General features: G+C 41.2%; 1 protein-coding gene across 1 annotated transcript in view; it reads right to left on the reverse strand.

Annotated features, from left to right (window-relative positions):
* HSD17B2 (hydroxysteroid 17-beta dehydrogenase 2) overlaps positions 1-26,141 on the reverse strand; it is a 62,890-nt gene that overhangs the window by 14,825 nt on the left and 21,924 nt on the right. Inside the window, exons 2-3 of the mRNA XM_003938060.3 lie at positions 12,042-12,254; positions 10,127-10,312 (exon numbers count right to left, since the gene is read on the reverse strand). Of these exons, the coding sequence (XP_003938109.1) occupies positions 10,127-10,312; positions 12,042-12,254 (399 nt within the window). The remainder of the gene's footprint in view (positions 1-10,126; positions 10,313-12,041; positions 12,255-26,141) is intronic.

Genomic DNA, 26,141 nt, shown 5'->3' on the forward strand with positions numbered 1-26,141 from the left:
CCTGAGTTATGTAAGATTGGGAGGAATGAAGTTTAAATTTGAGGGTTAAAAAAAGTCAGATGTTGGAATCAGTTTTTAGGGGCATGTGATTTGTTGCAAATCAGAGCTCGTTTAAGATTGGCCTGTAGAGAGAGCCAAATGAGGATTGTAAAACATGCACTTATCATTACAGCAAGAACTAATACCTTGCTAAGAAGGACATCTGCCTGGATGTCCTCCAGAAGGGCATAGAAAGCCTGGGGCAGGGTGAACCTTGATCCTTGATTTGACAGTCATTGTTGGATATTGGAAAGGAAGGCCAGCCTCCACAAGGTTTTTCTGTGGGGAAAGAGACTAGACGTGGAGGGAGGGTACTCAACCTTTAAAGAAAATGGGATAGGCCCAAAGGTATTTGATCTGATACCCAGCTCAAACCAGACACCTTAGTTTCCCATGGCTGCTGTAACAAATTACGACAAACCTAGTTGCCTAAATATTACAAATTTATTACGATAAAATCAAGGACCCAGCAGTGTCCTTGATTTTATCGTAATAAATTTGTAATGTTTAGGCAACTAGGTTTAACTCTAGGAGGCTCTGGGGAGAACTAGTTCACTTGACTTTTCCAGCTTCTAGAAGCCACCTGCATTCCTTGGTTCCTAGTCCCTTCCTCCATCTTCAAAGTCAGCTGGGTACCATCTTTCAATTTCTCTCTGACTCTGACCCTCTTGCCTCTTTCTTACAAGGACCCTTGTAATTGCATCAGATCCACCCAGATCGTCCAGGATAACCTCCTCATCTCAAGATCCTTCACTCGATCACATGTGCACAGTCCCATTTCCCACGTGAGGTGACGGGCTCACAGTTTGCAGACATTGGGACGTGTATGTCTCTGGGGACCCATTATTCTGCCTCCCAGACCAGCTGCTTACTCACAGCAGCCTGAGATAGTTTCTTCAGAGTTATTTACTCTGCAGCAACAAATAACTGGAACAGAATCATCAATTCCAGCTCTGTTTTTCCTGGCTGGTACACAGTTCCACGATAAATCTGTGCCACCAAAATTCTTGTTATTCAGAAGGTGACAGAGTTGCCAGACAGAAGACAATCTGGTGGGTCAGGGCAACCACGTGCCTCTTCTGGAGCCCTTATTAGTGACTGACTGCCTCTCCTTCTCCATGCACTTTGCTTCAAAATGAAAACAACAGCAATGAACTCCCAAATATGCACACTTTCCAAAATTGCTATTATGTTAATTTTGCCAAAGATACATCAACAAGTCAGCATTACATTGAATGTTAATTTCTGTGGATTTGTTGATTATAGATAGCCTTTTAGACATACTTTGACTTTTCTAATTCTTGTATTACATTCTAGCTTTTTCTTTTCCAGCTCAAAGCCTTTTCTATTGTTTCACAAAACTCCAGTAAGTCTTAGGGAGTCCCTCACTGTGTTCTCTGCTGAATTCCCCTGTTCTTTATCAATTAAGGTGTTATGGACTGAATTGTTCTCCCAGTCCCAAGAAAACTTCATATGTTGCAATCCTAACCTCCAGTAAATTAGAACATGACTGTATTTGGAGACAGAACCTTCAAAAAGATGGTTATGGTTAAACGGGATCAAAAGAGTAGGGCCCTAATTCAGTATGACTGCCATTCTTATAAGAAGAGGAAGAGGCACCAGGGGTGCAACAGAGAGAGGACCAAGTCAGGACACAACAAGAAGGTGATCATCTGAAAGCCAAAGAGAGAGCTCAGGAGAAACCAACCCTACCAACACCTTGATCTTGGACTTCCAGCCCCCAGAACTGTGAGAAAAGAAATTTCTGGTTTTTTAAGACATTTTGTCTGTGGTACTTACCTATGGTAGCCCTAGCAAACTAACACAGAGGGAAATTGATAATTGATCGTTTAAGAGCTTTGTTTATTTTTTTGAATTTTTAATGTTTTATAGTTACATAGTAGATGTTTATATTTATGAGCAACATGAGATGTTTTTATATAAGCATGCAATGCATAATAATTAGATCAGGGTAAATGGGATATCCATCACTTTAAGCATTTATCCTTTGTGTTACACACAATCTAGTTAAACTCTTTTGGTTATTTGTAAGCATACAATTCAATTATTATTGACTATTGTGCTATCAGATACTCTGTTGTGCTATTAAATACTATATCTTATCCGTTCTTTCTATTTTTTGTACCCATTAATTATTCCTACTCCCTACTTCTTAGTCTCCTCCACTATTCTTCCCAGCATCTGGAAACCATCATTCTACTCTACCTCCATGAGTTTTAGTGTTTTAACTTTTAGCTCCCGCAAATGAGTGAGAACGTAAGTTTATCTTTATGCTCATTACATTATTTCATTTAACATAATGACTTCCAGTCCCGTCCATGTTATTGCAAATAACAATATCTCATTCTTTTTTAATGACTGCATAGTACTCCATTGTGCGAATATGTACCACATTTTCTTCATTAATTCATCTGTTGATGAACACTCAGGTTACTTCCAAATCTTGGCTATTGTAACAGTACTGCAACACACATGGAATGGCAGATATCTCTTTTACATACTGATTCCCTCTCTTTTGGGTACATACATAGCAGTGCAATTGCTGGAAAATATGGCAGCTCTATTTTTAGAGCTGTTCTCCATAGCAGTTGTACTAATTTACATCTCCACCAACAGTGTACAAAGGTTATCTCTCTCCACATCCTTGCCAGCATTTGTTATTGCCTGACTTTTGGATGAAAGCCATTTTACCTGGGGTGAGATAATATCTCATTGTAGTTTTGATTTGCATTTCTCTAATGATCAGTGATACTGAGCCCATTTTCATATACCATTTGCCATTTTTATGTCTCGTCTTCTTTTGAAAAATGCCTATTCAGATCTTTTGTACTTTTTAAATCACATTATTAGATTCTTTCCTATAGAGTTGTTCGAGGTCCTTATATTTTCTGATTATTAGCCCTTGTCAAATGTGTAGTTTGCAAATATTTTCTCCCACTTTGTGGGTTGTCTCTTCATTTTGTTGATTGTATACTTTGCTGTGGAGAAGCGTTTTAACTTTATGTAATCTCGTTTGCCTGTGCTTGTTGGGTGTTACTCAGGAAATCTTTGCCAGTTGTAATGTCTTAGAGAGTCTCCCCAATGTTTTCTTATAGTATAATAGTTTCCTAGTTTCAGGTCTTAGATTTAAGTATCTAATCAATTTTGTTTTGATTTTTTTTTTTGTATGGTGAGAGACATGGATCTAGTTTCATTCTTCTACATATAGATATCCAGTTTTCTTTCTTTCTTCCTTTCTTTTCTTTCCTTCCTTCCTTCTTTCCTTCCTTCCCTCCTTCCCTCTTTCTTTCCTTCCTTTCTTTCTTTTTTTCTTCCTTCCTTCCTTTCTTTCTTTCTCTCTCTTTCTCTTTCTCTCTCTTTCTCTCTCTCTCTCTCTCTCTCTCTCTCTCTCTCTCTCTCTCCCTCTCATTCTTTTCAGGGTCTCATTCTGTCACTGAGGCTGGAGTGCAATGGTGTGATCAAAGCTCACTGCAGCCTTTACCCCCACTGATCTTAAGTGATCCACCCACCCTAGCCTCCCCTGTAACTGGGACTACAGGCACATGCCCACGCCTGGCTATTATTTTGCATTTTTTGTAGAGACAGGATTTTGCCATGTTGCCCAGGCTGGTTTCGAACTCCTGGGCTCAAGTGATCCACCCGGCCTCCCTAAGTGTTGGGATTACAGGCATGAGCCACAGCACCTGACTGAATTTTCTCATCACCATTTATTGAAGACACTGTCTTTCCCTGGTGTGTTGTTGGCATCTGTTGAAAATGAGTTCACCATAGACGTGTAGATTTATTTATGGATTCTCTCTATCCTATTCTTTTGGCCTATATGTCTGTTTTTATGCCAGTAACATACTGTCTTGGTTACTACAGCTCTGTAGTACAATTTGAAGTCAGGTAATTTGAGTCCTCCAGTTTTGTTCTTTGCTCAGGATAGCTTTGGGTCTCCTGAGTCTTTTTGCTTCCATATAAATTTTTGGATTGCTTTTTCTATGTCTATGAAGAATGTAATTAGTATTTGGATAGGGATTACACTGAATCTATAGATTTCTTTGAGTAGTATAGACATTTTAACAATATTGATTTTTCTATGAACCTGGAATATCTTTCAGTTTTTTGTGTCCTCTTCAATTTCTTTCATCAATGTTATATAATTTTCATTGTAGAGAGTTTTCACTTCTCTGGTTAGGTTAATTTCCAGATATTTCACTTTATTTATAGCTATCGTAAATGGGATTACTTTCTTGACTTCTCTTTCAGATTGTTTGCTGTTGGCATATAGAACTGCTACTGATTTTTGCATGTTGATTTTGTATGTTGCAACTTTACTGAATTTGTTTATCAGTTTTAATTGTTTTTTGATGGAGTCTTTAGGTTTTTCATCAAATATAATATTATAAGATCTGCAAACAAGGATAATCCAACTTCTTCCTTTCCAACTTGGATGCGCTTTATTTCTTTGTTTGTCTGCTTGCACTAGCCAGGACTTCCAGTATTATGTGGCATAACAGTAGTGAAAGTGGGCATCCTTGTTGTGTTCTAGATCTTAGAGGGAAAGATTTCAGTTTGTTCCCATTCATTATGACACTAGCTATAGGCCTATTGTATATGACTTTTGTTATGTCAAGGGATGTTCCTTCTATGCATAGGTTTTTTTTTTTTAATGGAAGGTTTCTATCATGAAAAGATACTGAATTTTATCAGATGATTTTTTTTTGCATCAGTTGAAATGATCATATGGTTTTGTCCTTCATTCTGTCGAGATACTGTATCACACTGATTTGTGTAAGAAACATCCCTGCATCTCTAGGATAAATCCCACTTAGTCACAATGAATGATATTTTTAATGTGCTATTGAATTCCATTGCCAGTATTTTGTTATGGATTTTTACATCAACATTCAGGAGGTATTTTGGCCTTTAGTTTTCTTCTTTTTTTTTTTTTTTTTTTTAACATATCTTTTCTGGTTTTACTGTCAGAACAATACAGGCTTTGTAGGATAAGTTTGAAGATATTCCCATTAGTTCTTCTTTAAAAGTTGGTAAAATTGGGCTGGGCATGTTGGCTCAAGTCTATAATTCCAGCACTTTGGGAGGCCGAGGCAGGTGGATCACCTCAGGTCAGGAGTTCAAAACCAGCTTGGCCAACATGGTGAAGTCCCATATCTACGAAAAATATAAAACTTAGCTGGGCGTGGTAGCCGGTGCCTGTAATCCCAGCTATTAGGGAGGCTGAGGCAGGACAACCACTTGAACCTGGGAGGCAGAGCTTGCAGTAAGCCGAGATTGTGCCACTGCACTTCAGCCTGAGTGACAAAACAAAACCTCATCTCAAAAAAAAAAAAAAAAAAAAAAAAAAAAAAAAAAAAAAATGCCGGATGTGGTGGCTCATGTCTGTAATCCCAGCACTTTGGGAGGCTGAGGCGGGTGGATCACCTGAGGTCAGGAGTTCAAGACCAGCCTGGCCAACATGGTGAAACCTTGACTCTGCCAAAAAGGCAAAAATTCACTGGGCATGGTGGCAGGCACCTGTAATCCCAACTACTCAGGAGGTTGAGGCAGGAGAATTGCTTGAATTGGAGAATTGCTCCACCTGGGAGGTGGAGGTTGCAGTGAGCCAAGATCATGCCACTGCACTCCAGCCTGGGCGACAGAGCAAGACTTCGTCTCAAAAAAAAAAAAAAAAAAAAAAAAAAAAAAAAAAAAAAAAAAAAAAAGTTTGGTAAAATTCAGTAGTGAAACCATGAGGTTCCAGCCTTTTCTTTGCTTGGAGACTTTTTACTATGGCTTCGAACTCGTTACTTGTTATTGGTCCATTCAGGTTTTGGGTTTCTTCATGGTTCAATCTTGGTAGGCTGTCTGTAAGAATGTATCCATCTCTTCTAGGTTCTCCAATTTGTTGACATATAGTTAATTAGTCACAGTAGCCTCTAATGATCCTTTGAATTTCTGCAGTATTGGTTGTAATGTCTACTTTGTCCTCTCTGATTTATTGGGTCTTCTCTCTTTTGTTCTTAGTCTCATTAAAAGTTTGTCCATTTTGTTTATCTTTTCCAGAAATCAACTTTTCATTTTGTTGATCTTTTGTATTGTTTTCTTCTTTTCAATTTTATTTATTTCTTCTCTGACGTTTATTATTTCTTCTACTAATTTTGAGGTTGGTTTGCTCTTGCTTTTCTAGTTTTTTGAGGTGCATTGCTAGGTTGCTTACTTGAAATTTTTCTGCTTTTTGGATGTAGGCATTTACAGCTATCAACTTCCCTCTTAGTACTACTTTTGCCATATCCCATAGGTTTTGGTATGTTTGATTCCCATTATCACTTGTTTTGAGACATTTTTAAATTTTCTTCTTAATTTTTTTCACTGACCTACTGGTTATTCAGGAGCATCTTGTTTAATTTCCATGTGTTTGTATAGTTTTCAAAATTCCTCTTATTTCTGATTTCTAGTTTTGGTCCATTGTGGTCAGAGAAGATGCTTGATATTATTTTGTTTGTTTTATTCTTTAATGTTTTCAGACTTGTTTTGTGTCCTAACATATGGTCTCTTCTTGAGGATGATCCACATGCTCAGCAGAAGAATTTGTATCTGCAGCCTTTGGATGAAATGTTGTTCTGTAAATAGCAATTAGGTCCAGTTGGTCTATAGTGCAGATTAACTCTGATATTTCTTTGTTGATTTTCTGTCTGGATGATCTATGAAAAACTGAAAGTGGAGTACTGAAGTCTCCAGCTATTAATGTATTGGGATCTATCTATCTGTTTAGGTCTAATAATATTTGCTTTATATATCTGGGTGGTCTGGTGTTGGGTGCATGTATATTTACAATGGTTACATCCTTATGCTGAATTAACACCTTTATCACTATATAATAACCTTCTTAGTCTCTTTTTATGGTTTTTGTCTTGAAATCTATTTTCCTTGACATAAGCATAGCTACTCCTGATCTTTTTGGTTTCCATTTGCATTAAATATCTTTTTCCTGTCTTTATAATGCATTGTTTCTGTGTGTAAACAAACTCCCTGCCCTGTTGGGTACCTATGCCTCCTATCTCTTCTGATTCTTTGCAACTGTTTTAACTGCTTTATAAAGTACTTTGGGTGGTTTCTGAGTCCTACAAATAAACTTATTTCTAAAGTTTCTCTGGGACATGAAGATTCAAAGCTGGATATGATGAAGGAAAACTTAACACATCTTGGTGAGTAGGTGGAAGAAAGAAGAGAGAGGCATGGGGAAAAATAAATCCAAGATAACTCAAAGTTCTGAAACTCAAAAGACTAGGACAAAAAGAAGTCAGGGTCCATTTTCAGTGTTCTGCCTATGGCTAGCCAGTTACCTCAGGATTATTTATTGAATGAGGAATCCTCACCCCATTGCTTGTTTTCCACAGGTTTGTCAAAGATCAGATAGCTGTAGGTGTGTGGTCTTATTTTTGGGTTCTCTAGTCTGTTCCATTGATCTATGTACCTGCTTTTGTACCAGGACCCTGCTGTTTTGGTTACTGTAGCCTGGTAGTATAGTTTGAAGTCGGGTAGTGTGATGCCTCCACCTTTGTTCCTTTTGATTAGTAGTGCCTTGGCTATTCATGCTCTTTTTTTGGTTCCATATGAATTTTTGAATCATTTTTTTCTAGTTCTGTGAAGAGCCTCAATGGTAGCTTAATAGGAATAGCCTTGAATCTATAAATTGCTTTGGGCAGTATGGCCATTTTAACTACATTGATTCTTCTTATCCATGAGCATGAGATTTTTTTCCATTTGTTTGTGTCATCTCTGATTTCTTTGAGCAGTGTTTTGTAGTTTTCCTTGTAGAGATGTTAGCTGTAGTCCTAGGCATTTTGGAGGACTGACAGCAAGTTTTGTTTCAGACAAGTTAACTTGGTGATGATTTGAAGAAAATAGAATAGACATAGTAAGGCTGGCTATAAAGAATTTGCCCAATCAGAGAATGAGAATAAGAGTGAGATACGTGATTTATTTTCACACTTATTCAGAGTTTCCCTTCAATGAAGATACATAACAACAGAGTAAGAAGTTTGGGCTTGGAAAGAGCTTTAGAGGCCAAGATGAAAATATGTGGAAACTATACTCTCTATTGTAAGTTCTTTTTTGAGACAGGGTCTCACTCTGTCACCAAGGCTGGAGTAAAGTGGCATGAATCCAGCTCACTGCAGCCTCAATCTCCGAGGCTCAAGTGATTCATCTTAGCCTCCTGAGTAGCTGGGACTACAGGCACATGCCACTATGCCTCGTTAGTTTTTTAATATTTTTGTAGAGACAAGGTCTTAGTATGTTGTCCAGGCTGGTATCAAACTCCTGGGTTCAAGTGATCCTCCTGTCTTGGTTTCCCAAAATGCTGGAGTTCCATGCTTGAGCCACCGCACCTGGCCTTGTATTGTAAGCTCTTCACTTATCCATTTATTCATCCATTTTCCATGTTCCACTCATTCACACACTTGCATTTCTTCATTGATTAATTGAGCTACTGCTGCATGCCAGACACTGGACATACAGCACACACTCCACATTTTGGCAATAGCTAAAGCAAACTCATATGCCTGAAGGTATTGCTCCAACTTGAGAACAGAGAAAACAAGAGAAACATCCTTGTAAATGTGCCAAGGAGGAGGCAGTACTCTGTTATTTCAGTAAATACTTATAATATGAGTGAGGCAAAGAGTCTTTGAGACTTTCCCAGAAGTGCCAGACTGTTCCAGGGGACTGAGAAAGGTGAGGCTTCCACACAGGCCAAAATTGTAAAGACTAAGTTCAGAACAAAGATTAGGAAAATATTGCTGTGTGTTTTCTCAGGATTCATTTGCTTCGGCAAGGTAGCAGGAAACTGGAAATATTTTGGGGTTCTCACACAAGCTAAAACACAATACTCATGCTCCTAACCTTCCTAGAGGAATCTCTGTCTCCCCCAACTCTTTTTTATTTTCTCTCTCTCTCTCCCACCATCTTCTTTGCTTATGCCTCAGACCAACCAATGATTCTAGTCAAAGACACGTTTAGTTTTAAGTTTTAAGACACAGTTAGTTTTAAGAAAGTTACTGAGTTAAAGTCAGGAAAGGGAATGTGATGGACAACAATATTTGTCTAGGAAATACAAAGAACCCCCTCCCACCACAAAAGTATTCTAGAACTGATGCTCACATTATCAAAAAAAAAAAAAAAAAAAAGGCACAAAACACAAAAATGAAGTGAACAAACAAAAAGAGCCTAGTGTGCCCTTTATTTTAAGAAATTTTACTTAGAATTAATTGATCCAACAGTGAAGAGTGGTACTCCTCTTTTTGAAGGCAGGGTCCTAGAGTCCAGTGCCACTCCCTTTGACTTCCTCTCACCTATGCAGTCACCCTAGAGTCAGCTCTATGGATCTCCAAACTGGGTAAGAGCCTGAGGAACCCCAGTTTGAAAATGTCTATCCCAGAAAAGGCAAAAACAGTCTTGCCTTTTCATAAACAATGCTATCATACACATGGGCATTGTTTATGAAAAGGCAAGCGTGTTCAACCCTTGACTCAAGTTGCTGACTACCTGTTCTTGGAAACAGAGAGAGACAAACCATCCAATGTCATCATGTCCTGACCCAGCTGGGTTGAGGCTGCTCAGCACTGGGGATAATCTTCGGGTTAACAATAGCAGGCAGGTTGTATTTGATAGCATGAAAGGAGGGAAGGTATTGCCTACTCAGCTTACAGGGAACTGAACACAGTGTATTAAGTTGACGAAGTGTTGAAAGCAGGTTGCCTGCAATGCTGACGTTACTTGTAATGTGAGATTTCTTGTAGAAATCTGGCAAGCTTGTGTGTTGGCAGTTGCATTATGAGGATATACAGGAACCCAGTAATAAATGGATGAGTTAAAAGGTAGATAAGAGTTTGTACATGAAAGAATTTGAAAGAAGAGAAAGGTTTTGTTGTGTTAAGGTCAACAGAGGATATACAATTTGACTAGTCCTGCCCCAGCCCTGCCTTTGCATGCCCTGTGTTTTTGTTCAGCCCACAAAAAATGCTAGGAGCCATGTCATGTGACAAGCACCCCATGACCATGTGTGAAAATGCCAACTCACCTCCCATGCTGCTGACATTCACCAGCCTCCCCTTGGATTTCCTAAGAAGAGGCAAAAATGTCTTTGTGACCTCCACGGTTCCAAAGAAGTTCACAGCCATGCATTGTTTGTAGTCCGTCATAGGAATAAGCTCCCCATCACATGGAAAGCCAAGCACCCCAGCATTGTTGATCACAGCCCACAGTCCTGGAGACAGAAATGCATAATGAGTGAGTGTCTGGAAGAGGAAGTGAATAATGCAACCTGGAATACCTGGAAGACCATGCAAGAGATGTTACATGTGAGCCAGGTCTCCAAGGGGATAAGAGTCTGCCATTGGACAAAGGCAAGAGTCTTAGGAAAAGGGAGCAGGAGTGGGAGGGAAATTCCTGTACCAGGAAGCTAGATGTGCAGAGGTGTAAATTAGCACATTCTGTTCCAGAAACTTTTCAGTGTTTACGAAGTGAACCAGCAGGTATTGCAGATTAAGGGTTTGGCAGGAGCCATTATACTGAAAGGAACCCTAATCCTTGTTAAGATGTTTAGATAGGGAACCACTGATAAGGAACCAACCAACCACTGACGAAACAAATGGCCTATCACAGGCATGCCACGTGGGAGGACCCCAGTACATGGAGGTTCTGTATGTCTAAAGAGAAGGATGGCACTGTAAAATGTGAATGCTGTGAAGATTTGTCTCTGGAAAGTAATGGGGAAGTCAAGACGGGTTGCAAGGAGGCAACTGGGATAGCCCAGGTGGTAGATGGTGAGGGTCTGTGCTAAGTCATAGCTGCTATGCAATGGTAGGAAAGGCCTGGACGGTACCTATCCAGGAGGCAGAATTGATGGGACTTGAGTCAATAGGATACAGGGATTGAGGATAAGCTGAGGGTCTCAGTGACCCGCAGGTTGCTGTCTTCAGTGACTGGTTAGGTGGCAATGCCATTGTCTGAGCTGTAGGATGCATATCAACTGATATACAGAATGGTAGCAGGAAAAAAATAATGGGGTAAGTTTTTGATATGTTGTGGTTAAAACTCCGGGAGTATAAGGGAAGATGTCTGGAAGACAACTTTGTATACATTGAGAAGAAGAATTTGGTTAGAAATATACTAATAGATTTGGGAGTTATTGACGTAAACTAGTGATTCCTCAGCCCCGCCCTAACATTAGCATCACCTGGGGAACTTTAAAAACTAATTATACCTGAGATCCCATCTTAGGGACTGATTTAATTGGATGGGGAACATCACACCCTGTTGGAGAGAGGGGAGGTAGACCATCAGGAAGTATCAGGAAGAATAGCTGATGAATCCTGGGCTCAATACCTACAGGATGGGTGGATCTGTGCAGCAAACCACCGTGGCACACATTTACCTATGTTACAAACCTGCACATCCTGCACATGTAACCCAGAATTTAAAATAAAAGTTGAAAAAAAAAAAAGAACTGGGTCTTCAGGCTAATACTGCATAGCTTTGTCAGACCAGTTAGGGAGGCAGAGTGAGAGCTGATGTCACATGGAAGGTGAGGAAGGGAGTCAGAAGGCTACAGGGTTCCGTGGAGCTTGGCCATGAAGGAAAGAGAAGAGAAAGGGTAATGGGTAAAGGAGGACAGTGACTGTGAAGGTATTTTTTTTCTAAGCTGGGGACTTTAATGCATGTTGCTATTGTGGACAGGAAAGCAATGAGGTGGGGCTGGGGGAGTCATTCAAGGGAGAGTGACTGAGAAGTGGAGAGAACGAGATAGAGGTTTCTTTAAGTTCTGTGTGAGTGGGCCCATGTCTGTTATTCTGAAGGTTTTCATGTTGATGGAGACCCACAAACATGGTAGGGATTCAGCACAGATGTGCTCCAGTGCAAGCAGTGGCCAGAGGGGAGTTTGGGGCATGGTCAGCCCAAGCTGGAACCAGAGCTGAGGGTGCTGGCGGCAGTACCTCTGTCCTGCAGCGTCGCTACAACCTTGCTGTAAGCATCTTTTATCTGTACTGGATTTGTGACGTCCATTTGGAGCACTGAGAGGCGCGGGGAACAGGTTCTTCTCAATTCCGCAGCTCCTGGGCCATTTTCATTCAAAACTCCAGCGAATACCGTGAAGCCCAGCTCATCCAGATACTTGCACAAAGCGTGGCCAAGCCCACAATCACCACCTGCATAGGGTCAAGGGAGTAGGGAATTAGCTCAAACCACAGTGACAGGAGAAATTATTTCACAAGGAAAACATATGTTGTTGTTTAAGATTCCCCGTGCTCTCTGAAGAGAGGGGCTCCTGAGGAATTTTCTTTATGTGCTAAGTGGGAGGTGGGAGGAGAAGCCAAGCCAGACAGATACATTCTCCATATGCAGAAAGGGACTTAATGTAGAATTGAGGGGTTGTGAGTGAGCATAGGTGGAAAGAGAAAGGCTTGAGGAAATGTATTCAAGGAGTGGCTGCTGGCCAAAGAAATTGGGAAGGAGAACCAAGACATCGAATGGAAATAGTTTTAATAATCTATAATGTATAGTATTTGATGTAACCTCAGTCACTCTGTAAAACTTTCAGTCAAACATTCATTACAAACTCATACTTTGGACTTGGTTTTGCTTTATGGAGACACAGGTAACACAGGCTGCCCACAGGGACCAGTTCATGCTGGATTATAAAAGTTAAATGTTGATGGCCACCTGTGTTTCTCACCCTCCTGGGCTTTTTTCCTTATCCAGGGCCTGCCCTGAGCCGCAGACTAGACATCAACCCTAGAAAGTTACAACAGAAACCAGATAGAAAGCCCTAATTGCATTGCTCTGTAAAAACAGAGAGTAAATGTAATACATAAAATATGATTTAATCTTCTCAGAATTTGAGATGGGAGTGTACCCAACCCAGCCAAGAGGATATTAGGAACCCTAGAAAGAGTGTTTTATACCCACAAGTACAAAACGTAGATGTCTGAAATTGCCAAGTTGACAACAATATGAACATTAAATCACCCTTTGAGCTACATACACCATATTAAACATATAACAGTTACTGCCTCTCTCATTTTAATGATAAGAAATTATTTCAGATTGGCTGTGTCATGTGATCTTTCTTGGATGCCTGCAGGGATCTCTTGTATCAGTTGTCAGACATCCCCACCAGGAACTGGGAAATAAGGAAAATCAGAGTGCATACAGAGAATCAACTCCAAGATTAGTAAGTTAGTGGGCAGAAAAGAGATCTCGCTTCCAAGCTAACAAAAGGGGCCTGAAATCTACAATCCCCAAGGAGAGGACAGGCGTTCACACATGCTGTTGATATACATGTGCAGGGCTAAAATCCACCAATGTGAATTCACAAATCTTTTGACCCAAAAAGTCTCAGCATTTATCCTAGAGAAACGCTTGCAGGCACATAAGTGATCTTCTTTACAGCACTGTATAAGAGCACAAGAAGGAATTAACTTAAATCTCCATAAATAGGAGAACGGTTATATAAATTACGAGACATAAAATGGAATACGACAAAGCAGTTTTAAAGATGGAAACAGACATGGATATTGCTCCAAGATGCTTTGTGAAGTGAAGTAAAATAATTCGCAGTATAACACATTAATAAATTCCAACTTAATGCAAAAAAGGAGGAGAGTTGACTCTATACCAACCTAGGTATGGAAAAAAAAAAAAGAATTTGGGAGGAGAGATAGTACTAAGTTTCCCTTAGTAGGACAAGCAGAATGAAGACCTTATCTTGCAATGTTTACCATTTTTGCTATAAGAAAGTACTTACTTTTCTTGTGCAATTTAAAAAATATATATATATTATTTTATTGCACTTTAGGTTCTGGGGTACATGCGAAGAACATGCAAGATTGTTGCATAGGTACACACATGGCAATGTGGTTTGCTGCCTTCCTCCCCATCACCTATATCTGGCATTTCTCCCCCATGTTATCGTTCCCCAACTCCCTACCACCTCCCTAATCCCCCCCACAGACCTCAGTGTGTGATGCTCCCCTCCCTGTGTCCATGTGTTCTCATTGTTCAACATCCACCTATGAGTGAGAACATGTGGTGTTTGATTTTCTGTTTTTGTGTCAGTTTGCTGAGAATGATGGTTTCCAGGTTCATCCATGTCCCTACAAAGGACACAAACTCATCGTTTTTGATGGCTGCATGGTATGCCATGGTGTATATGTGCCATATTTTCCCTGTCCAGTCTATCATCGATGGGCATTTGGGTTGGTTCCAAGACTTTACTATTGTAAACAGTGCTGCCATGAACATTCATGTGCATGTGTCCTTATAATAGAATGATTTATAATCCTTTGGATATATACCCAGTAATGGGATTGCTGGGTCAAATGGAATTTCTATTTCCAGGTCCTTGAGGAATAGCCACACTGTCTTCCACAATGGTTGCACTAATTTATACTCCCACCAACAGTGTAAAAGTGTTTCTATTTCTCCACATCCTCTCCAGCATCTGTTGTCTCCAGATTTTTTAATGATCGCCATTCTAACTGGCGTGAGATGGTATCTCAATGTGGTTTTAATTTGCATTTCTCTAATGAGCAGCGATGATGAGCATTTTTTCATATGTTTGTTGGCCTCATATATGTCTTCTTTTGAAAAGTGTCTGTTCATATCCTTTGCCCACTTTTGAATGGGTTTGTTTGTTTTTCTCTGGTAAATCTGTTTTAGTTCTTTGTAGATTTTGGATCTAAGTCCTTTGTCAGATGGGTAACTTGCAAAAATTTTTTCCCATTCTTTTAGTTTCCAGTTCACTCTAATGATTGTTTCTTTTGCTGTACAGAAGCTCTGGAGTTTAATTAGATCCCATTTGTCTAATTTGGCTTTTGTTGCCAATGGTTTCAGTGTTTTCGTCATGAAGTCCTTGCCTATGCCTATGTCCTGAATGGTTTTGCCTAGGTTTTCTTCTAGGGTTTTTATGGGGCTAGGTCTTATGTTTAAATCTTTAATCCATCTGGAGTTAATTTTAGTGAAAGGCATCGGGAAGGAGTCCAGTTTCTGCTTTCTGCACATGGCTAGCCAGTTTTCCCAACGCCATTTATTAAACAGGGACTCCTTTCCCCATTGCTTGTTTTTGTCAGATTTGTCAAAGATCAGATGGTTGTAGATGTGTGACGTTGCCTCCGAGGCCTCTGTTCTGTTCCATTGGTCTATATCTCTGTTTCGGTACCAGTACCATTGTTTTGATTACTGTAGCCTTGTAGTATAGTTTGAAGTCAGGTAGAGTGATGCCTCCAGCTTTGTTCTTTTTGCTTAGAATTGACTTGGCTATGTTGGCTGTCTTTTGGTTCCATATGAAGTTTAAGGTGTTTTTTTCCAGTTTTGTGAAGAAGGTCATTGGTAGCTTGATGGGGATAGCATTGAATCTATAAATTACTTTGGGCAGTATGGCCATTTTCACGATATTGATTCTTCCTAACCATGAGCATGGAAAGTTTTTCCATCTGTTCGTGTCCTCCCTTATTTTGTTGAGCTGTGGTTTGTAGTTCTCCTTGAAGAGGTCCTTTACATCCTTTGTTAGTCGTATTTGGTGTAGATTCTCTCCTTTCCCTGGGTCCTGCCTGGCTCACCCTGAGCCTGAGCCTGAGCCAGCAGACAAGCCCTCTTTATAGGTCCTCCTGATCAGATGTCAGCCACTGTCTGATTGAGCCATGCTGGTCTCCCCAGCCCTTAAAACCTACTTCTTTCTAGCCTTGTTTATTGTCTCTTTAGCAGAGCAAAACCTTTATTCCTCATCTTGAGACACCTGCAGATCATATGGTCAGGACATTCCATGTACTGCAATAATCCTTTTGAATAAAGTCTCTCCTAACTAAATCTGAGTTTGTTTTCATTTGGCAGTGAATTAATAAAGCCAAAGATTGCAGGAGACCATCTGCTGGTGTTTACCTGTGAGGCACTATAGCACAGGAGCATGGGTGTGAGTCTAGCCCTGCTGATTCCTGCCTGCCTGTGCTGCCTGCTGCCTGTGTAACCCTAGAGAGGCTTTTTTTTTTTTTTTTTTTTTTAGAGACAAAGTCTTACTCTTGTTGCCCAGGCTGCAGTGCAATGGCGAGATCTCGGCTCACTGCAAACTCCGCCTCCCGGGTTCAAGTGATTCTCTTGCCTTGGCCTCCCGAGTAGCTGGGATTACAGGCACACGCTACCATGCCTGGCTAATTTTGTATTTTCAGTAGAGACGGAGTTTCACTATGTTGATCAGGCTGGTCTTGAACAACTGACTTCAAGCTATCCACCCACCTTAGCCTCCCAAAGTGCTGGGATTACACGGGTGAGCCACCATACCTGGTCATAGAGAGGCTTTCTAACTGCTCTCTGCCTCTACTTCCTTATCTGTAAAATGAGCTTAATAATGGTACCTGTGTCAGTTAACATTTGTGAAGTGCTTAACAGAGCCTTTTCCAAACAATTACTGTATAGGTCTTTTTAAAAATTAAGACTGTCTTTATTTTAATTCTCAGGCCTTTACACACACAGTATTGGTAAATGTAGAGTTTGCCTCTACTGACGGTCAGCTGAGCATCTTGGTTAAGACTCAGACTGCCTAATTCTCCTCTTCCACTTATGAACCTTGGGAAAGTCACATAAAATCATGTGGAGCCTCCACTTCCTCCTGTGGAATGTAGGATTATCATAATACCCCCTCCTACGCTAACATGGGAAGTCAGTAAGACAGCATTTCGCACAGCCGCAGCACGTTGTGAATGGCTGTAGTTGGTATCATGGCTCTAACCCCGAAAGCATTTCTGACTTACAATGTTAGAGGTCAGGCTGTGCTATCCTGTAGTATCTATGAAGGCTTGAGGAAGGCCAGGGATCAGAGGGCTTTGAAAAAGCTTGTGGCTGAGGAATCACTCCCTGAGGAGATGGGAAAACAATCATGTACTCTGGAAAGCCAGAGGCAATGCCAGGGCTTTCATGAGAAGGTAGAGGGTTTCATAAGAGTTACCCAGCAGTGGGATTTGAAAATAAGCACACCAAGTATGGATTGCATGTTTACCAAGTTCCAGCTAGTTCAGATGCATTTACTCACTGAAACCTCCCAGCTGCCCTGGGAGGTAAGTAATGTTACCATCATCAGTTTATAGAGGAGGAAATTGATGGACAGAAGGATTAAGTCATTCACCTAAGACATAGCAGAGGTAGTTTGGAGCCAGGCAGAGATTGGGATATAAACAACTGGGGCATAAAACATTCAAATCCTACAAAGCACAAGGCTTAGCCCATAGTAGATGCTCAATAAAAAGCACATGTGGGATGAATAAGCATTGAAGAGGGCACTAGAATATGAGTGCCTTACAAACTGAAAGAGGGTCCTTTGTCACTAGTGCTGAGGGCACCTGACTCATAGTAAGTGCTCAACAGGACAGAGAAAATGCTGAGGTTGGTGTTAAGCTATGTCCATGGGGATCATTCTATCTCTAGCAGCCTGGAAACCCATCAACTTGGAATAGGTAATGAGTACTAGAGGCCCATTTGTGCAAGATTGGAGTGCATTTGAAATAGCAGTTAATTCTAAAAATATTATTAAAGTCTCAGTTTATGTGCAAACTGGAAATAATGTGAATCACCTTGAATTTTAGTGTTAGGAATTTTATCATGTAGTTGCAAAGTATGTTTATGCTACTGCCAAATGGGGGCACCGTATTAGCTGGTGAATGGAAACACCCCTTCATTTGTTGGTTCAAGTCTTAAACTGAGCAAATTGTGAATAATGCATGTTTGGGAGCTCTTCGGGCCAAGCCCCTTGAATGAAATGCATCCACCCTGTAAATACGGGACTGAGTGATGGAATGCATGTGCTCTGGAACGAACACAAGCACTGTCCTTTGGAAGCTACATTCAGAGAGAAAGATGAAGGGGGAAAGATTTCCAAACCTGTAAATGGTTTTTAGTCATTAATAAAACATCTCACAAGTAATAAAACCTCACAGTCAATACTGAGATCAATAAAAGAAGACATTCTCCATAATCTTACCAATACTGCATAACTCTCATAATGTTCATGTTCTTTTTCTTCTAGTCTTTTCTCCGACATATCATTCTTTAGCAGTTATAGCACATGTACAATTTGACAGCTGATTTTTAAATTAATATGATTTAAACCGGTTTTACATATTTCTACGTAGTCTTCAAAACCATAATTTTTCATTGTTGCAGATAAAATCCTCCCTATTAAAATACAGCCAAGAGAAATGATGAGAACCTGGATTCTGGAGTTGGAATCCCTGGGTTCAAATCCCAGCTCTGTCACTTAACAGCTGTGTGACTTTGGCTGTCACTAACTGCTCTGTGCCTCAGTTTCTCCATCTTTAAAAAAGAGTGACACTAGGACCCGGCTCATAGAGTTGTTAGAAGGATGAAATAATTTGATAAAGTAACTGGAACAAGATCTGGCACAAAGCCACTGTTCTCCGGGCGTTTATTAAATAAATGGTAACTTAAAACACACACACACGTACACACACACGCACATACACACACACACACACACACACACACACACACACACACACACACACTACACTACTCCTTTCATTGGCTACTTCTAGTTTCTGGAACCAAATGGGTTTTCAGTTCAGTTTTCCTCTCAGAAGGCCATCACCAATGTTCTAGCCACAGTGATGAATCAGCCAAAGACCACAGCTCTGCTTTCTGTGTCCTGGCCCCCTAAAGTTCCTCCAAGCACCCCCTTTGCCAATGACATTTTCAACCAACAGCAGGTTAAAGCAGAGATGCTTACTCAGCTGGTATCTTCAGAAGCACCAAGACCCTCTCTCTTAGTGGAACCCCACTTTAACAGTAGAATGGATAAACACAAATTGAAGACCTACTATGTATCAGTAAAAGGATGTGATCTGAACATGCATTTCATTTATCTCACACAATGAATTTTGCAAAAATTTGAACTAAGACTCTGAATCAGGAGATCGCACCTGAAAATCCAGACCAATGGTTTCTCTTGATTAACTAGTAGATGAGCCAGCTCAGACCTGCATTCTGACAGGGGACCCATCAGTCGATGCTAAGGATCCCCGGAGCTCCCCCTCTGATGAGGTATGCACTCTAAGGAACAAGGTTCACGGCTCCAGAGCTCACACACGCACTCCCATCACCAGCTTCCCTCAGTCATGCGGCCTGCGCTGATCCCACAGCCTTTTGAGCTGGAGACCCCTGACATACATTTTCCCACTTACAAAGTCATCTGAATCTAAGCTGTTTATCTGGTTGAAAGCCTGTGGGAAATGTACTTTCCCCTCCCTTTCATTTAAGACTTAGGCAATCCATCAGATTGCCACCCTTATGTTGACATTGCCTGTTCCTGTAAAGTAGATTAAGGTATAATAAAATGTTAGACAAATACAATAAAACTCTAGCATACTTAGGACTGCCCTAAGGCCAAAATAAAGCTCAATTCTTAATCCAGAAAGAGCAAATACTTGACATCCCACCTCCTTTGCCCTTAACATTCTTCAAGGATAATAGTTGTTAGGTGAGGAGGCCTTGGGAAATAGCTAGGTTTTTCATGTCAATTTTTTTTTTAATGGAAACAAATGCATTTTTTTCTGGGACATAACCTTTATAAGAATTCTCCCATTTTCTCGTCATTCCTGTGTTAAGATGGGCAACTGAAATGCCCGGGAAATTAAATAACTTCCCCAAGGATACGGAGAGGGAATGTGGCAGAGAACCTGGGTTTCAGGTTTGTTCTTTGCAAAACACACTCCTTTACTGTTCCAGTGCCACTTTTAACTTCTGACACTTCTGCCTACCTCTCCTCACCCTCATTCTTTTGTTCATTCATTCATTCAGATATCATTGTGTTGGGTCCTAGCAACACCCACCCACACAACACTCCCTGGCTTCACGAAACTTACTGCTTGGTAAAGAAGTTCTCACGCCCAAGTCCCACTGCAATCTAAAAAGAAGTCAGTGCCCAGGTTCCATCCCCAGAGAGTCTCCTTTAGTTGGCCTGGATGGGATCAGTACCCACTGGCAACAGTTCCTGAGATTCTGTCCAGGAGATTCCAAAGTTCAGCCAGGATTGAGAGCCACCGATGCAGGGTAGTGATTCTCAACCACGGACAAATTTGTCCCCTGCAGAATACCTGGCAATGTCTAGAAACATTTTTGGTTGTCACAACACAGAGTACTACTGAGGCCAGGGATGCTTCTGAACATCTACCAGCCAACATCCAGCCTCAAATGTCAACAGTGCTAAGGCTGAGAAACCCTGGTCTAGAGAGAAGACGCATGTTGGATAAATAACTACAATATTGGTGAATGTTATTAACAGGAAAGTTATAGGAAGATGAGTCATAGTCTACATTTACAGGGAATTCCAGATTCCTCCTCAAGGGAACACTCATTGCAAAATAATATGGGCAGGAAAGAGAAGAAACCAGGTGATCTCCATCAGGGTAGGGACTCTCTTGGGTTGTCTGGTTCACTGTTCTAGACCCCACACCTACTGGGTGACTGTAGTAAATATTTACCGAATGACAAAATAACCAATTGAGTAAATGAAGAAGTATCACAGCCGAGGCACCACCCATCACCTTCCCACAGTTTCATGTTTTTGCCCTGTACTCGCTCCCTGGACCTACTCATCCTTCTCCCTGATGCCTGCCATCTGTCCTCAGTGCCTGAAACTCAGATTCTTTCTTTTAAATGACCTTCATTTTTTAAATAGGAACATAACTTAGGAAAGGTTTCTCAAATTCTACATTCACAGAGGAAACTGAACTGTACAGCTGACTCTGATTCAGAATTCAACTACGATCTGGCCACCATGAAAATTCACACTACCCTTAGGGCACACGTGAACCAACACAAAGCTGAGGTGGGAATGGATGGGGTAGGTGGGCCGTAATGACTTTTGCCTATGTAAGGGGACTAGGTCCAAAAAGTTTGAGAGCCTTATGTTTATATGTGTTTTCTCACTTTATGCTTGCAACTTAAAGTAAGGTGCTCATTTAAAAAAAATAGATTATATTTTCTAGAGCAAATTTAGATTTACAGAAAAATCTGAAAGCTGGTACTGAGAGTTCCCAAATAGCTCGCATACCGTTTCCCTATCATGAACATCTGACGGCTGGATGCGGTAGCTCACACCTGTAATTCCAGCATTTGGGGAGCCTGAGGCAGGAGAATTGCTTGAGCCCAGGAGTTTGAGACCAGCCTGTGTAACAAAGGGAGACCCTGCCTCTACAAGTAATTTAAAAATTAGCCAGGTGTGCTGGCACATGCCCCTGGCCCCAGCTACTCAGGAGGGTGAGGTGGGAGGATCACCTGAGCCCAGGAGGTTGAGGCTGCAGTGAGCATAATCACACTGCTGCACTCCACCCTGGGTGACAGAGCGAGACCCTGTCTCAAAAAACAAACAAAAATTAACAACAACAACAAAAAAAACCTTACATTAGTATGATGCAGTTACATCTTCTACAATTAATGACCCAATATTGATACATTCTTATTAACTAAATTCTATGCTTTATTCAGATTGCATTACTTTTACCTAATGTCCTTTTCTGCTATAGGATCCTGTTCAGGACATCAGGTTACATTTAGTCACTGTGTCTGCTTAGGCTCCTCTGGGCTATGACAGATTCTCGGACTTCTTGTTTTTGACATAGTTGATGATTTTAAGGAGCACTCATCAAGTATTTTGTAGAATGCTCCTCTATCTGAATTTGTCTGATGCTTTTCTCCTGATTAGACTGGGATTATAGGTTTGGGGGAAGAAGATCACAGAGGTAAAGTGCCATTTTCATCACATTACATCACATTAAGGGTACATAGCCCCCGTGTGGTTTATGACTGCTGCGGATGTTGACCTGCAAGATGCTGACCTGGATGAAGTAGTGTTCATCAGTTTTCTCCATTGCACGGTTGCTTCTTCCCCTTGCCAGGCTGTACGCTTTGAAAGGAAGCGATTGTGCACAGGCCACACTTACAAAGTGGGGAGTTATGTTCCTCCTCCTTTAGCATGGAATAACTACATACATTATTTGGAATTCTGCATAGGAGATTCATCTCTTCTCCCTCGCTTATTGATTTGTTCAATCATTTATTTGTATCAATTTGGACTCATGAATATTGATTTGATACTTTGGGTTATAGCTTATTACTTTATTTATTGTATGACTCTAATTCTTCCTGCTTTGGCTATTTGGAGCTTTCAGTTGGCTCCCGCAAAAATGGATCTTTTTTCCCATTTTACAGATGAGGAAACTAAGCTTCAGAAAGAATACAGAAAGTTTCCAGCCTCATCCAAGCAGAAAAGCAGAGGTGAAGGTCGGGCGCGGTGGCTCATGCCTGTGATCCCAGCACTTGGGGAGGCCAAGGCGGGTGGATCACAAGATCAGGAGTTTGAGACCAGTCTGGCCAACATACTGAAGCCTGGTCTCTACTAAAAAGACAAAAAAATTATCCAGGTGTGGTGGTGTGTGCCTGTAATGCTAGCTCACATGAACCTGGGAAGCAGAGGTTGCAGTGAGCTGAGATCACACCATTCCACTCCAACTCCAGGCGACAGTTTGAGACTTGTTCTCAAAAATAAAATAAAATAAAATAAAATAAAATAAAAGCAGAGGTACAATTTGAACCTAAGTCTATAAGATTCTAAGGCACCTGTTTTGGTTGGTTGCTTGGTTGGTTTTCTTTGTTTGCCTTTCCTGTCTAACACAGTCTCTCTGAATACAGTCAACTTCCATGAATCAATGACTGGTATATGTTTCACTTGTCATTGTGAGTAAGCATTTTTGAGGTTACCAATCTGCTATGTATTATACATTATAGAAAAACTTAATCAGCGCCCAGATTAAGAAACAGAACATCGCCAGCTCACCAGAGGTCTCCTTTGTGCCTTTCAAACCCCTTGTAGGTTACCACAATCCTGGCTTAAAACAGCATAGATCCGTTTTACCTGATTTTTACTTTAAATAAATGGAATTAGATATGGGTCCTCTTTGTGGGTGGTTTCTTTTGCTTATTCTCCTGTGTTTTCCTGTGGTTCAGTTGGTGGAATTTTTTGTAGGGGTTCCAACCCTGTATTTCACAAGAATGGTTACAAGTAAAGTAACACTTGTAAAAACACGTTAAGCAACTACATAAAAAGTAAATTTACTCAAGATTAGCATAACACAAAGAAGAGAAAACTAACCAGAGATAGGACTAAATTGCCCCATTATCCAAAGGTGTCTTAGTTCATCCTTTTTATCATTATCTAAGGTTTTATCTAAGTAGAGCAGCCATACTAATGTCCCTGCGGGTCTTTTTTTTTCCTGGGAAAGATGATTCCTGACTGACAGGTTGTCATTCTTGCTAACACATGCTCAAAAAGTCACTCAGCCACTTCTAAAATATAATGGTACAAGATGCAACTTGCCAAACTTGAATAAAATCCAAGATGTCCGTCAGTTACAGTTTTCTATTTTCTGTTTCATTACTCATTACCATCATTGACCTAGTTATTTACAACAGAGATGACAAGCCCTTGGTGCCAGGGCCAGCTTACCCTTCTCATGCCGCCATGGAAACTGTTCAATCAAATCACCTCTCCCTTAGAATCCAAATCCACTCATCCCAATACTCCTCACCAACAACAGAGAAAACCAGTTTGCCACTCTCACTTACACCAAAGCACTGTGTTATCTTCTAGTTGGATCCACGCTTTCATTGCATGGTTTTTTAGTTGAACCCAGGCTTCTTGTTTCTGCTCCTTTCTTACACATCTCTCCCCAGCTCATGAACTTGCTCTGACACCCACTTGCCTGATAGATAATGGATGCAGTACCCTGCCTGGATGTTAATAACTCCTATCACTTGCCCACTCCAGTGAAGTTTTCCACATCTCCCAACCCCAGGACATACCTTGATTCTAGTTGGGCTGATTTCTTCATCATCTCACCTATGTCCTGCTTATTCCATCCTGTGTGTTCCTGCCTATTCACTACCTCATTCTTTCAGTAGCTCTTTGTTAAGCATGTGCCATGTACTCTTCTACATCATGGGGACATGGCAACATGTAAAAACCATCCAAGTCCCCATCCATGGAGCTTAGCTTGTAGGGGGTGATGCGAGACATTTGATAAGTAAATGCATGAGTGTCAGGTGGGAATGGGTGTTTGCAGCGGAATGGTGACTGGAGACCAGGATGCCATGTTCTGTATGGAGACCGGGGACTGCCAATGCTGAGCGGGTAGCAATGGAACACCTATCCCAGGAAAGGGTCCATCAGGCACAGGGCAGAGTAGGTGCGAGGGCTCTCAGACAGGATCACAATTCTCAGACGAAGAGCAGAGAGGCCATTTTAAACAGAGCAGAACAAGCAAAGAGGAGAAAAAAAGGAGCTAAATTAGAGCAGCAGTTCAAGGCCAGTTCATGTGGACTTTAAGTCATGGTTTTCAGTCCCCGCCTCCCCACCCCATGCCCACCCAGGGAACATTTGACAATGTCTGGAGACATTTTTGGTTGTAAAAACAGGGCTGGGCTACTGACATCTGGTGAGGTCAGGGAGCGGCTAAACATCCAAACTGCATAGAACAGACCTCACCACAAAGAACCATCTGGCCTCAAATGTTAAGAGAGCTGAGGTTGTGAGTTTTATTGTAAAGTGTGATGAGAGATATCATCGGAGGGTTTTGAACCAAGGTGTGACTTTAGTTGAATTAGGTTTTAAAAAAGTCAGTTTAGAAACTGTGTAATAAATCACAATTTGAATAGCAAAAGTGATATCAAAGGCTACCACTTGCTGAGCACTTACATTTGACGCACTGTACTGACTACATTACCTAAAATATCTCAGTATTTTTTTTTTCATAGTTCCTACCATCACCTCTCATCGTATTACATCTCTGCCCATCAATTTTTAAATGTTTGCCTCCCCCGGTAAAGGGCAAGGTCAGTGAAAACAAGAGCTTTGTTTTGTTACCTGTTGAATCTCTAACACCCAGGACAGTGCCTGGTATACTCTGGGTATCCTGTACTGGTTGACAGAACAAACAATTCATAAAGTCACTCTGTTTATTCCCACTTCCAGCAAGAGAACTGAGTCTCTGTGTCTCTGTTGCCTCAACCACAGCTATGAGAAAATCAGAGTTTTATGGCCGTTTCCAAGAAAATAATCTCCAAGTTTAGTGGCAATCCCCAGAAGGAAAAGCTCCCAGGGGATAATATTCTAGGTGAGTTGTCTAAGTGGTCATTGCTGCATCTTGCTCATCTTAGACCTCAATGCATATTCATTCCTTTACTAAATGTTCACTGAGCTCCTTCTATGTGCCATGCATGGTGCTAGGCACTGGGAGCACACTAATGAGGAAGAAGATGTGGTTCCCATCTGTATCAGTCTGCTCAGGCTGTCCTAACAAAATACTGCAGACTAGGTCGCTTAAACAACAGAAACCTCTTCTCCTACAGATCTGTAATCTGGAAGGTACCAGCAAGACCAACGTACCAGCATGGTTGGGTTCAGGTGAGGGCTATCTTCTCGGCCTGCACATGGCCACCATCTCACTGTGTCCTCACATGGCAGTGGGGAGTGGTGGGTAGAGAGGGAAAAGGAAACAGAGTGAGAAGGGTGAGAAGAGGGAGAGAGTGTGTTCTCTGGTGTCTCCTCTTTTCTTTGAGATGGAGTCTTACTCTGCTGCCCAGGCTGGAGTGTAGTGGCGTGATCTCAGCTCACTGTAACCTCCACTTCCAGGGTTCAAGCAATTCTCCTGCCTCAGCCTCCCAGGTAGCTGGGATTACAGGTGCACATCACATGGCCCAGCTAATTTTGTTGTTGCTGTTGTTGTATTTTTAGTAAAGACGGGGTTTCACCATGTTAGTCAGCCTGGTCTTGAACTCCTAACGTCATGATCCACCTGCCTTGGCCTCCGAAAGTGCTGGGATTACAGGTGTGAGTCACCGTACCTGACCCAGTGTCTCCTCTTATAAGGGCACAAACCCTATTATGAAGACCCCCACCCTCATTATCTCACTTAAACCTAATTACCCCCTAGAGGCCCCATTTCCTAATACCATTGTAATCGGGGCTAGGACTA

The sequence above is a fragment of the Saimiri boliviensis genome, chromosome 1, assembly GCF_048565385.1.
Source record: "Saimiri boliviensis isolate mSaiBol1 chromosome 1, mSaiBol1.pri, whole genome shotgun sequence".
NCBI lineage: Eukaryota > Metazoa > Chordata > Mammalia > Primates > Cebidae > Saimiri > Saimiri boliviensis.